Genomic DNA, 12919 nt, shown 5'->3' on the forward strand with positions numbered 1-12919 from the left:
CAATGTAATATTATTAATCCACAATTTTACACAACATGGGCCAAGGAGGCTTACAGGGATATTGGTATCCCTGGTACTTTCCAAACAGGTTAGACAAAACGTTGGAGGCTATGACATCTTCGTCTACATCTCTGCTATTCAAATCTGTTTGCTGAACAAAAATATCCACTACAGATCTAACAGTACAGCTGTTTTAGGAACTGCATTTAAACATTTTTCCCAACTTTTTCTAAAGAACTCCCCCAACAAGTCAGACAACTTCTAGCGAATTAACTCTTCCTCTACTTCTCTGCTATTCAAATCTGGAATCGGTCAGAATTGTCTTCTACTAACAAAAAGTGACAGCTGTTTGTAGGAGTTTATTGACGGAAATAAGCTAGCTCATGTCTCATCATTGAGCAGCCGAAACAGAGCCATTGCTATGCATACTCACAAAGACCTAAAGGGTGTGACATCTTGTTCTACTTCTTTGCTATTTAAATCTGGAATCAGAACAGAATTATCTACAACCAATCAAGAGGTATAGCTGTTTTAGTAACCGCATCACCTAATTTAGCTAACTTCCCACTGTTGAATTAACTGCCATGGAACTTTTCAGAACCTTCAAATTATAACAATGCACATAAGACCTATTATGCCACACAGCTCACTCCAACCCACTAAACTAACCTACCACTGCTTTTCTACGTGTAGTTATCGTTTATCTTTAGTACTCATCTGTAGGCTGCCTTACACAGTAGTAAACCCCCATCCAGCTGGCGGCGCTGATGTGAAATTCTGTGCTCGCCACCCACTAGAACCAAGGAATTTTCTAACATTTCTTTATATAACACGGAAGTAGGATTGTAGACGACTTTCTTTTGATTTCAAACATTCTTTGTGTGGAGTAAAGAAGGACATACTGACTTACACAACACATTCACAACTCCCATTCGACCGAAAATGTCCATTCATCCATATTCCATAACTTATCTTTGCATTCATCCCTTCATCCAATAGGTATTTCATCCTGTGTCCTTACTTTATCTATCCATTTATTAATACTGTATATCCTATTTATTGATTTATCCATCCAGTCATAACTTTATGTTAACAGCTTTATCATTTGATGAAGAAATAAATGTATGGTTGAAGGGAGGTTACTATTAGAGGTCTTCTCGGATCCTGAAATTGAGATCCGAACCGAATTGGATCAGTGAAATTCCCATCCGACACCGACAGGACCCGGTTATTTCTTTGAAAATCAATATCTGATTTGGATCCGAGGTGGACCAGATCCAACCCAAAATATGTCAGAGATGAGGGAGAATCGGATCCAAATTGGGTTGGGTCTGTATCGGACCCAAATTGATCCGAAATATTACAAATGAAGCTTTATTGCTGTGCAAGCCAGCAGAATTGTTTTGACTTGTCTGGCAGGCAGTGAACATTTTATGTTTCACATGCATTTTCTGTTGTAGGCCTATCTAAAATAATTTAGTTGTTGTCTACACTAGGAGATAGATTGTGGATAAGGCCCTGCGATAGACTAGCGTCCTGTCCATGAGGTGTACTTTTACATCAAGCTGCCTCACGCTACAGAAACAGGAGATAGGCACCTGCTCTATGAGCTGCTACTTACACTACAGCTTAGTATTTTATTAAGATCCCCAATTATCCCATCTTCCTGGGGTCCAAACAGGAAACAAAACACAACAAATAAAATACTTAATATACACAACACTACCACATAATACAATGCAAAATACAATACATATAAATAAAAATGTCTCTCTTCACAGTCCCTGTCATGCCATAAGGTGTTCTTTTATCTGATTTTTTTATCTGGTTTTATTGCTAGTTTGAGTTACCTGGGGTGGTAGAGAGTTCCATGTAGTCATGGCTCTATTTAATACTGTGCGTTTCCCAGCCTCTGTTCTGGACCTGTCATAAATGACATCCCTAATTTAAAATGTTGACACAAGAAGAAGGGAAGGGGTGTGTGGCGAAGACTCACTATAGGCGCATCTCTCTCCAGAATGCACTCTCTGTCTCCCACTAATTCATGTGCATTCATTGTGTGAATTGTTTGCCCTTTGTTTGTTAATGTTTTTTATTTTTTTATAAAGGATATTTTGCTTGAGCACGCGTAGAAGTACCTGTCCTGTGCACAAATGTAGGCCTATAAAGGTTACCATCTGGGGATGTCTGATAGCCTAGTATTTCTGATTGACTTAACTCACCAACACTCATGAGCTGCGGAACTTCTCAAAGTATTTTTTTCATCACCACACACAGTCAACAGAGTGTTTTACATCCATTGCGAATGACAATAGTTCCTCACTGTATTTGAAAAATCACCCCAACCCTCTCCCCACTGGGCAAAAACTGGTTGAAGCAACCCAAGAATCTACAGTGCATTCGAAAAGTATTCAGACCCATTGACTTTTTCCACATTTTGTTACATTACAGCCTTATTCTAAAATTGATTAAATAAAACATTTTCCTCATCAATCTACACACAGTACCCCATAATGACCAAGCGAAAAACAGGTTTTTAGAAGTTTTTGCAAATGTATTACAAATAAAAAACAGAACTTATTTGCATAAATATTCAGACCCCTTGAAATTGTGCACAGGTGCATCCTGTTTCCATTGATCATCATTGAGATGTTTCTACAACTTTATTGGAGTCCACCTGTGGTAAATTCAATTGATTGGACATGATTTGGAAAGGCACACACCTGTCTATATAAGGTCCCACAGTTGACAGTGCATGTCAGAGCAAAGACCAAGCCATGAGGTCGAAGGAATTGTCCGTAGAGCTCCGAGACAGGATTGTGTCGAGGCACAGATCTAGGGAAGGGTAGCAAAACATTTCTGCAGCATTGAAGGTCCCCAAGAACACAGTGGCCTCCATCATTCTTAAATGGAAGAAGTTTGGAGCCACCAACACTCTTCCTCGAGCTGGCCGCCCGGCCAAACTGAGCAATCGGGAGAGAAGGGCCTTCGTCAGGGAGGTGATCAAGAACCCGATGGTCACTCTGACAGAGCTCCAGAGTTCCTCTGTGGAGATGGGAGAACCTTCCAGAAGGACAACCATCTCTGCAGCACTCCACCAATCAGGCCTTTATGGTGGAGTGGCCAGACGGAAGCCACTCCTCAGTAAAAGGCACATGACAGCCCGCTTGTAGTTTGCCAAAAGGCACCTAAAGACTCCCAGACCATGAGAAACAACATTCTCTGGTCTGATGAAACCAAGATTGAACTCTTTGGCTTGAATGCCAAGCGTCACGTCTGGAGGAAACATGGCACCATCCCTACGGTGAAGCATGGTGGTGGAAGCCTCATGCTGTAGGGATGTTTTTCAGCGGCAGGGACTGGGAGACTAATCAGGATCGAGGGAAAGATGAACGGAGCAAAGTACAGAGAGATCCTTGATGAAAACCTGCTCCAGAGTGCTCAGGACCTCAGACTGAGACGAAGGGTCACCTTCCAACAGGACAATCACCCTAAGAACACAGCCAAGACAATGCAGGAGTGGCTTTGGGACAAGTCTCTGAATGTCCTTGAGTGGCCCAGCCAGAGCCCGGACTTGAACCCGATCGAACATCTCTGGAGAGACCTGAAATAGCTGTGCAGCGACGCTCCCCATCCAACCTGACAGAGCTTGAGAGGATCTGCAGAGACGAATGGGAGAAACTCCCCAAATACAGGTGTGCGAAGCTTGTAGCGTCATACACAAGAAGACTCAAGGCTGTAATAGCTGCCAAAGGTGCTTCAACAAAGTACTGAGTAAAGGGTCTGAATACTTATGTAAATGTGATATTTCAGTTTTTTATTTTTAATAAATTAGCAAAAATGTCTAAACCTGTTTTTGCTTTGTCATTATGGGGTATTGTACGTAGATTGATGAGGGGGAAAAAAACAATTTAATCCATTTCAGAATAAGGCTGTAATGTAACAAAGTGGAAAAAGTCAAAGGGTCTGAATACTTTCCGAATGCACTGTAAGTGATGGGCGGTATGCCGTATACAGAGGTATTTGGAAAAAGCCAATACTGTCAATACCATCAAAACTATTTGAAATGTTTCAATTAATTTGAATATTTGTAGCTCCTTTTTAAGTTAATACCTGCAGTCAACTTGTGCAATACGCAGATTGCATTCTTCATTACACCTGTCACATTATTTTATATTATGAAGCTTACCGTAGTTCCCCAGAACAGTTGAGCCAGTCACGTGTTTGTTTGTAAATAGCACAAGGGAGACGGCGTTCGGCGAGTCTGTTGGGCAGCACACATGAGGTGATGAAGTTACACTTGAATGCAATTCACTACTAAATGTTTGCCACCAGATCTCTTATGTCTTTCTGCCAGAAGTCAAAGAACTGTGGATGGGTTGTCTGTACAGCTGCCATTTTTTCCCTGTGCTTCCTACTAGTGTTTTTTTCTCTCCTCTGTTCTTCTCCCCTCTGCTCCATGTACACGTCGCTCTTTCTTCAGAAAAGCATGCATCACAACTTTGTTCATTTGCACATTTTCTCTCGTTCACTTTTGCTTGTAAATGTTCACAGTCACCGAATATGATATTCTGTAGCTACTAGCTATGCTTGTATAACTTAATGAGCTGGATTTGCCTGTCTTTGCAATTAGTTTGTTCGTTTTCATTCGTTAGCATTTAGCTAGCAGCGTCTATGTGATTTCCTATTAGTTTAGGCCTCCTGTAGCTCAGTTGGTAGAGGATGGCGCTTGCAACGGCAGGGTTGTGGGTTTGATTCCCACGGGGGGCCAGTATGAAAAATGTATGCACTCACTAACTGTAAGTCGCTCTAGATAAGAGCGTCTGCTAAATGACTAAAATGTAAATGTAGTTTGTGCAAATTTTGTTCGCATTCTTCTAATAGAGGCCCAATGGGCTTTTCTTTCGTTTTTAGCACGCCCTTGTGTGCCATGGCAGTATTACTGTAAATCCTGGAATAAGAGAAGGAAAGTAACTACATATACAAAAGTATGTGGACACCCCTTCAAATTAGTGGATTTGGCTATTTCAGCCACACCCATTGCTGACTGGTGTCTAAAATCTAGCACACAGCCATGCAATCTCCATAGACAAACATTTGCAGTAGAATGGCCTTACTGAAGAGCTCAGTGACTTTCAACGTGGCACCGTCATAGGATGCCACCTTTCCAACAAGTCAGTTCGTCAAATTTCTGCCCTGCTAGAGCTGCCCCGGTCAACTGTAAGTGCTGTTATTGTGAAGTGGAAACATCTAGGAGCAACAATAGCTCAGCCACAACGTGGTAGGCCACACAAGCTCACAGAATGGGACCGCTGAAGCGCGTAGCGCGTAAAAATCATCTGTTTTCGGTTGCTACACTCACTACCGAGTTCCAAACTGCCTCTGGAAGCAACATCAGCACAAGAACTGTTCGTCGGGAGCTTCATGAAATGGGTTTCCATGGCCGAGCAGCCGCACACAAGCCTAAGATCACCATGCGCAATGCCAAGCGTCGGCTGGAGTGGTGTAAAGCTCGCTGCCAGTGGCCTCTGGAGCAGTGGAAACGCGTTCTCTGGAGTGATGAATCACGCTTCACCATATGACGGTCCGACGGACGAATCTGGGTTTGGCGGATGCCAGGAGAACGCTACCTGCCCCAATGCATAGTGCCAACTGTAAAGTTTGGTGGATGAGGAATCATGGTCTGAGGCTGTTTTTCATGGTTCGGGCTAGGCCCCTTAGTTCCAGTAAAGGGAACTCTTAACGCTACAGCATACATAATGGCATTGTAGACGATTCTGTGCTTCCAACTTTGTGGCAACAATTTGGGGAAGGCCCTTTCCTGTTTCAGCATGACAATGCCCCGTGCACAAAGCAAGGTCCATACAGAAATGGTTTGTCAAGATCGGTGTGGAAGAACTTGACTGGCCTGCACAGAGCCCTGACCTCAACCCCATCAAACACCTTTGGGATGAATTGGAACGTCGAGCCAGGCCTAATCGCCCAACATCAGTGCCCGACCTCACTAATGCTCTTGTGGCTGAATGGAAGCAAGTCCCAGCAGCAATGTTCCAACATCTAGTGGAAAGCCTTCACAGAAGAGTGGAGGCTGTTATAGCAGCAAAGGGGGGACCAACTCCATATTAATGCCCATGATTTTGGACATGTAGTGTATAACTATGAAAATCTGGATACCGCCCAAGCCTAGTGATGATGTAGAATCCACGTGACATGGTGACTTTTTTTGTTGATTTCACGTTGGTTGACAACTCAACCAAATGTAAATCCAAACTAAATCAAATCAAATTTTATTGACCACATGCGCTGAATACAACAGGTGCAGACATTACAGTGAAATGCTTACTTACAGCAATCTCCAGTGGAAATGTCATAAAATAGGCTACCTGAACACTTACAGCTACAGTGGGGGGAAAAAAGTATTTAGTCAGCCACCAATTGTGCAAGTTCTCCCACTTTAAAAGATGAGAGAGGCCTGTAATTTTCATCATAGGTACACGTCAACTATGACAGACAATTGGTGGAAAATAAGTATTTGGTCAATAACAAAAGTTTCTCAATACTTTGTTACATACCCTTTGTTGGCAATGACACAGGTCAAACGTTTTCTGTAAGTCTTCACAAGGTTTTCACACACTGTTGCTGGTATTTTGGCCCATTCCTCCATGCAGATCTCCTCTAGAGCAGTGATGTTTTGGGGCTGTCGCTGGGCAACACAGACTTTCAACTCCCTCCAAAGATTTTCTATGGGGTTGAGATCTGGAGACTGGCTAGGCCACTCCAGGACCTTGAAATGCTTCTTACGAAGCCACTCCTTCGTTGCCCGGGCGGTGTGTTTGGGGTCATTGTCATGCTGAAAGACCCAGCCACGTTTCATCTTCAATGCCCTTGCTGATGGAAGGAGGTTTTCACTCAAAATCTCATGATACATGGCCCCATTCATTCTTTCCTTTACACGGATCAGTCGTCCTGGTCCCTTTGCAGAAAAACAGCCCTAAAGCATGATGTTTCCACCCCCATGCTTCACAGTAGGTATGGTGTTCTGTACTCCTGAGTGGTGCAGTGGTCTAAGGCACTGCATCGCAGTGCTAACTGTGCCACTAGAGATCCTGGTTCGAATCCAGGCTCTGTCGCAGGCTGCGACCGGGAGACTCATGGGCGGCGCACAATTGGCCCAGCGTCGTCCAGGGTAGGGGAGGGAATGTGCGGCAGGGATGTAGCTCAGTTGCTAGAGCATGGCGTTTGCAACGCCAGGGTTGTGGGTTCGATTCCCACGGGGGGCCAGTATTTTAAAAAAAATGTATTCACTAACTGTAAATCGCTCTGGATAAGAGCGTCTGCTAAATGACAAAAATGTAAAATGTAAAATGTGTTCTTTGGATGCAACTCAGCATTCTTTGTCCTCCAAACACGACGAGTTGAGTTTTTACCAAAAAGTTATATTTTGGTTTCATCTGACCATATGACATTCTCCCAATCCTCTTCTGGATCATCCAAATGCACTCTAGCAAACTTCAGACGGGCCTGGACATGTACTGGCTTAAGCAGGGGGACACGTCTGGCACTGCAGGATTTGAGTCCCTGGCGGCGTAGTGTGTTACTGATGGTAGGCTTTGTTACTTTGGTCCCAGCTCTCTGCAGGTCATTCACTAGGTCCCCCCGTGTGGTTCTGGGATTTTTGCTCACCGTTCTTGTGATCATTTTGACCTCACGGGGTGAGATCTTGCGTGGAGCCCCAGATCGAGGGAGATTATCAGTGGTCTTGTATGTCTTCCATTTCCTAATAATTGCTCCCACTGTTGATTTCTTCAAACCAAGCTGCTTACCTATTGCAGATTCAGTCTTCCCAGCCTGGTGCAGGTCTACAATTTTGTTTCTGGTGTCCTTTGACAGCTCTTTGGTCTTGGCCATAGTGGAGTTTGGAGTTTGACTGTTTGAGGTTGTGGACAGGTGTCTTTTATACTGATAACAAGTTCAAACAGGTGCCATTAATACAGGTAACGAGTGGAGGACAGAGGAGCCTCTTAAAGAAGAAGTTACAGGTCTGTGAGAGCCAGAAATCTTGCTTGTTTGTAGGTGACCAAATACTTATTTTCCACCATAATTTGCAAATAAATTCATTAAAAATCCTACAATGTGATTTTCTGGAGAAAAAAAATCTCAATTTGTCTGTCATAGTTGACGTGTACCTATGATGAAAATTACAGGCCTCTCTCATCTTTTTAAGTGGGAAAACTTGCACAATTGGCGGCTGACTAAATACTTTTTTTCCCCACTGTATGTCTGTTCCGAGCTCATTGGCGCGGGAAACGGTGAGGGCCAAGTTGAAACAATGTTGCAAGTTTGCTATAGCGAGAGCTCAAGCCAGACCAAGAGAGAGGCAGACAGGCGGAGGAGAGCACTTACTGCTTTTGACTGAACCAACTGCCATGCGTATCAAATGTGATTTAAAGAGGATATTTAGGCCTATTTTCATCAGGATATTTTCTACAAATATAATTTTCAGACAAATCCGAGGTCCGTGGCCACCGAGCGTGATCCGACCCGGGATCCGAGGGTCAACTGCAGAATTTTGGATCCTACCTGTTCATATATCGGGTCGATAATCGAGTTAAGGTATATCCGTGAAGACCTCGAGTTAATATAGCTAAAACAAACTTCTAAACTTCCACTAGAGGCACCATTGTATTTCTCTCCCCAAATAATAGCCTAAAACTTTTCTAATTCCTTATGTGTAATTATTACAGTTTGCATATACTTTGGTTTTCTAGTAGTATTATTTGTGATGAAATATGTGAACCAACTGCCCCACACTCCAAAGTAATAAGGTTTATATAGTAGTCTATCAGACCAGATATTTTAACATATTTAACCGCTTCACTTAAGTAAAATGTTTTAAACTTCTTCCACTACCACAAAAATACTTTTTCAAAGAGCTGAAGCAAGTCGCAATTTTTTTGTGAAACCATCTAGCTTCATGAATGTTGATGATGCTGTGATGTTGTGTTCTGACAGTAACTGCCTGACATACCGGCGAATCTACCTCCCTCCACGGCTGCCCTCTGACCTGCTGCAGCCGGGCCTGTTCAAAGGCACCTACGGCAGCCACGGCCTGGAGATCATCATGCTCAGCTTCCATGGACCCCACGCCAGGGCCACCAAGCTCACCGTGAGTCCCCCGCCCCCACCGCACCATGGCTGGCCCCCCACCCCGCCTGGCCCCTACTGTTTCCAACAGTTTTTGAAATGGAAAATGAGAACAAATGTCCTTATTACCGATGTTTGAGTAGTACCTCTTTCATTTCAAAACTTTTTTCCCATTTTGTGCCTACTGAACATGCCCCTGCCCTTTGTCCTCCCTCCCAGGGGGACCCCAACGTCCCAGCAGGCCAGCTAACGCTCGATGTGGACCTGAATCGGCCTGTGCGCCTTCCGGACCTGGAGCACCAGCGCAGCGTGGAGGAGCTGTCTCGCCTGGTGCTGGGGGTCCATGAGAAGGTGCGGCAGGAGGTGCAGAGCCCAGACGTGGCACCCCAGGGGGCTGCTGCTGCAGAGGGGGCTGTGGCTGGTGGTGGAGCAGAGGGTCTGGAGTTGGCAATGGAAGCACAGTCAGAGAGCCCCCAGCCTGGGCCCAGTAGCAGCAGCAGCGCTCCCTCGGAGGCCCAGCCCTTCGTCCTGCCTCTGGGGGTCATGGCCCGCAACGAGGTGTACCCGCGTACCTGCAAGATATGGTGAGTCCATCCGTCTCACACGTGTTCAAATTGTATTTCATATTTCCTCATATAGCCAAGAATGCCTGGCAAATGTAGCTGCATAGTAGAGTGAGAAGAGATACTCACACATGTATGCTCACACTTGTAATGGTCATTTAGCAGACTCTTTCATCCAAATGGACTTAGTTAATGCATGTATTCAGTATATGTGGCCCATGTGGGAGTCAGACCCACACAACTCAAGTGTTACAAGCACAACACTCCGGCCAACTGAAACATTGGATCGCAACATGTAGGCTACGCAACAGGATATCTTGATTGATTTGTTTCTTCGTCAATTTCAGCTTCTACGGGACAGGCCTGATTGCCGGCCACGGCTTCACGAGCCCGGAGCGCACGCCGGGCCTGTTTGTCCTGTTTGACGAGGACCGCTTCGGCTTCATCTGGCTGGAGCTCAAGTCATTCAGCCTATACAGCCGCCTGACTGACCAGCTGGCCCACGCCTATGCCCCCAACATGGAGCGCTTTGAGGCTATGCTGCACAACATGCAGTCCTGGACATCCTGATGGGGCAGACCCACACGTCTCACACAAACACGTTTACTTAGGCCCCCTACATACTCCCCGAGTGTTGACTGCACCTGGAATACCTCTGGGCCCCTAGTTTGTAAACTACAAGTAATGCCCATAGTTTTTTCCTGATCAGGACATGTGGTTAGGAAAAACTCTTGGCCCTAATTATCACTCGTATGTATGTATATTTTCCCATTATAGACCCCGAAAACACACACAGAAAAGCGTGATATTTACCCTCACCTATCCCTGTAGAATCTCTACTGTATGCACACACTTCACAAACCCAATCACATCGACACCGTCCCACACATTTCTGGCCCTGGACAGAAACAACCTTTAGCCCCTCCTAGGCACCTAAAACTCCACCAAGCCAACCGGAGGGAAATGTGGAGATGGTACCATATCGCTTATTATGTAATCCTCCCTCCCTGTCCAATGTTTCCCCTCTGCTTACCTCCACACGACCTCAGTATTTCTGCTGCTGCAGCATGTCCACTGGTCATATGATATGACACTAAGGCCGCGTTTACACAGGCAGCCCTATTCTGATATTTTTCCACTAATTAGTCTTTTGACCAATCACATCAGATCTTTTCACATCAGATCTTTTTCACAGCTGATATGATTGGTCAAAAGACCAATTAGTGGAAAAAATATCTGAATTGGGCTACCTGTGTAAATCCAGCCAAAGGCTTCCTCAAAAGCTTCTTATTTATTTTTTTAACCAAAGAAGAGGATTTGATGACGTTTCATCCCACAGACTCTTTTATTTTTTTTCACTCATTGGTCATTGGACCAATCAGATCAGCTTTGAAAAAGAGCTGATGTGATTGGTCAAAAGACCAATTATTGAAAAAAAATCAGAATTGGGCTGCCTGTGTAAATGCAGCCCATGAGTTCTAACTATATACCATGTCTGCATTGCCTAGTGCTAAGGGAAGTGAATAGGATTTCCTATTCGTTCTACTAAAGCTATTATAGTAACTATGCCTCATGTTTGGCTATTTTAATGCCTCATGTTTGGATGCATGCAGCATTTAATTAGTTTAATGCCACCTGTCTCTAATGCTCTTATTCATAATCCGATTAAACGCTTTTGGTTTGCTGTATATTAGTGTACATTGCTTATAGTTTGGTGCACAGATGGCATTATGGAATTGGAAAAGACTGCATCTCAGGCAATTTCACTCTTTACGTCACTCGGTCAAGGAAAATATAACAATATGTTAATATTACACAATAGGGCATGTGCATATCAGAAATTATTACTTTTTATTTGCAAAATACTTCTGATGGGTAGTATGTAGTAAAATGGAAATGTTGAATGAATGGAGATTAGAAAATTGGCGTATTTTGTACAAGCTTACGCTGTACTGTAGCTGCATCAGCCATTCCTAGTTGGACTGATAGCATTGCCCTTTGGACGCTTTTAACAGGGTGTTATAAAGATATTGCAACATCCTCTATAATAATGGCCGTTTGCAAAACATTGCACAACACAAAATGTAATTGAAGGTACTCTCATACTGTACATTATTTACAGCGCCCAGGGGGTCTCCTATTGCAAGTGACCTTTTCTGGGCAGTACAGTGGATGGTTGTCTCAACTCCTCTATGGGTCCCTTTCCTTGACTCCTTTCCTTCATGACCACAAATGTCTGAAAGGACCGGGAGGGTTTTCCACCATATGGCTTTCACCAGTCTTGTCCTGTCACCTGACATGTCAGTGATCATGGAGGACAGGACATAAGGAAAGGAAGCTAGTTGACGGTATTGAGACACGGTCACTAACTCATGGGAGGCTTAATTCAGTAATTAATTCAGCAGTACTTTTGTATTAGACTGCAGCTTTACTAACATTAGCAAAAAACTAACTCGATAGAGAGTAAATAAGTAATATATATTAATGAAAGGAAACTATTTAATAATTATATTTGATGTTTTTATTTTTGGGACAACTGTAGACATTTTTGCATAATTGCTTGTTGATTTGTGTTTTGTAAGCACATCACTCATCTGTTTCTAAGTAACGCTTCTGTACTCCGCTGTTTAAATGAATCACCTTTGTAAATTGAGTCTTGCGCTTTGTAAATTGCCAATTCCAGTGGCACGACTGCGCTGGAAACTGTTTGACCTGTTGAACTGCTCACATCTGACTTCAGGGAGCTTTGCAGCCTACGCGCTCTTTCTCTTCTCAATAAAAAAATAAAGAAATAACACATTTCTCCTGTCTGTTTTTCCTATCCTTTTACACACATTGATGCTGAAATTCACCATCTAAAATAAGCGCACACATTTGCTCACTCTGCCTCTTGGATCTAAAAGCATTGTCTTTCCAGTAGTAATAGGAGGAAGGGGGGGAATCGGACCTCAGCCAGTGCCTTTCTAAAGTGTTCTAAATCCGGGATCCTTGGGACATCCCTACCCTAAACCCTGACCTTAACTCTTACCCTGTTCCTCTTATAGAATATTAGCTCAAAAGTATTGTGGAGCACCTGCACCTAAATACAGTTGAAGTCGGAAGTTTACATACACCTTAGCCAAATACATTTAAACTCAGTTTTTCACAATTCCTGACATTTAATCCTAGTAAAAAGTCCCTGTCTTAGGTCAGTTAGGATCACCACTTTATTT

General features: G+C 43.7%; 1 protein-coding gene across 3 annotated transcripts in view; it reads left to right on the forward strand.

Moving 5' to 3' along the window:
- The window catches only part of LOC121532240 (F-box only protein 31-like), a 33535-nt gene extending 21033 nt beyond the window's left edge, over positions 1–12502 (forward strand). For all 3 annotated transcript variants that reach the window (XM_041838064.1, XM_041838062.1, XM_041838063.1), the window contains 3 exons: positions 9013–9166; positions 9364–9728; positions 10055–12502. In XM_041838064.1, the coding sequence (XP_041693998.1) occupies positions 9013–9166; positions 9364–9728; positions 10055–10277 (742 nt within the window). In that variant the 3' untranslated portion in view covers positions 10278–12502. The remainder of the gene's footprint in view (positions 1–9012; positions 9167–9363; positions 9729–10054) is intronic.
- The last annotated feature ends 417 nt before the right edge of the window (positions 12503–12919 follow it).

The sequence above is a fragment of the Coregonus clupeaformis genome, chromosome 19 (genome assembly GCF_020615455.1).
Source record: "Coregonus clupeaformis isolate EN_2021a chromosome 19, ASM2061545v1, whole genome shotgun sequence".
Lineage (NCBI taxonomy): Eukaryota > Metazoa > Chordata > Actinopteri > Salmoniformes > Salmonidae > Coregonus > Coregonus clupeaformis.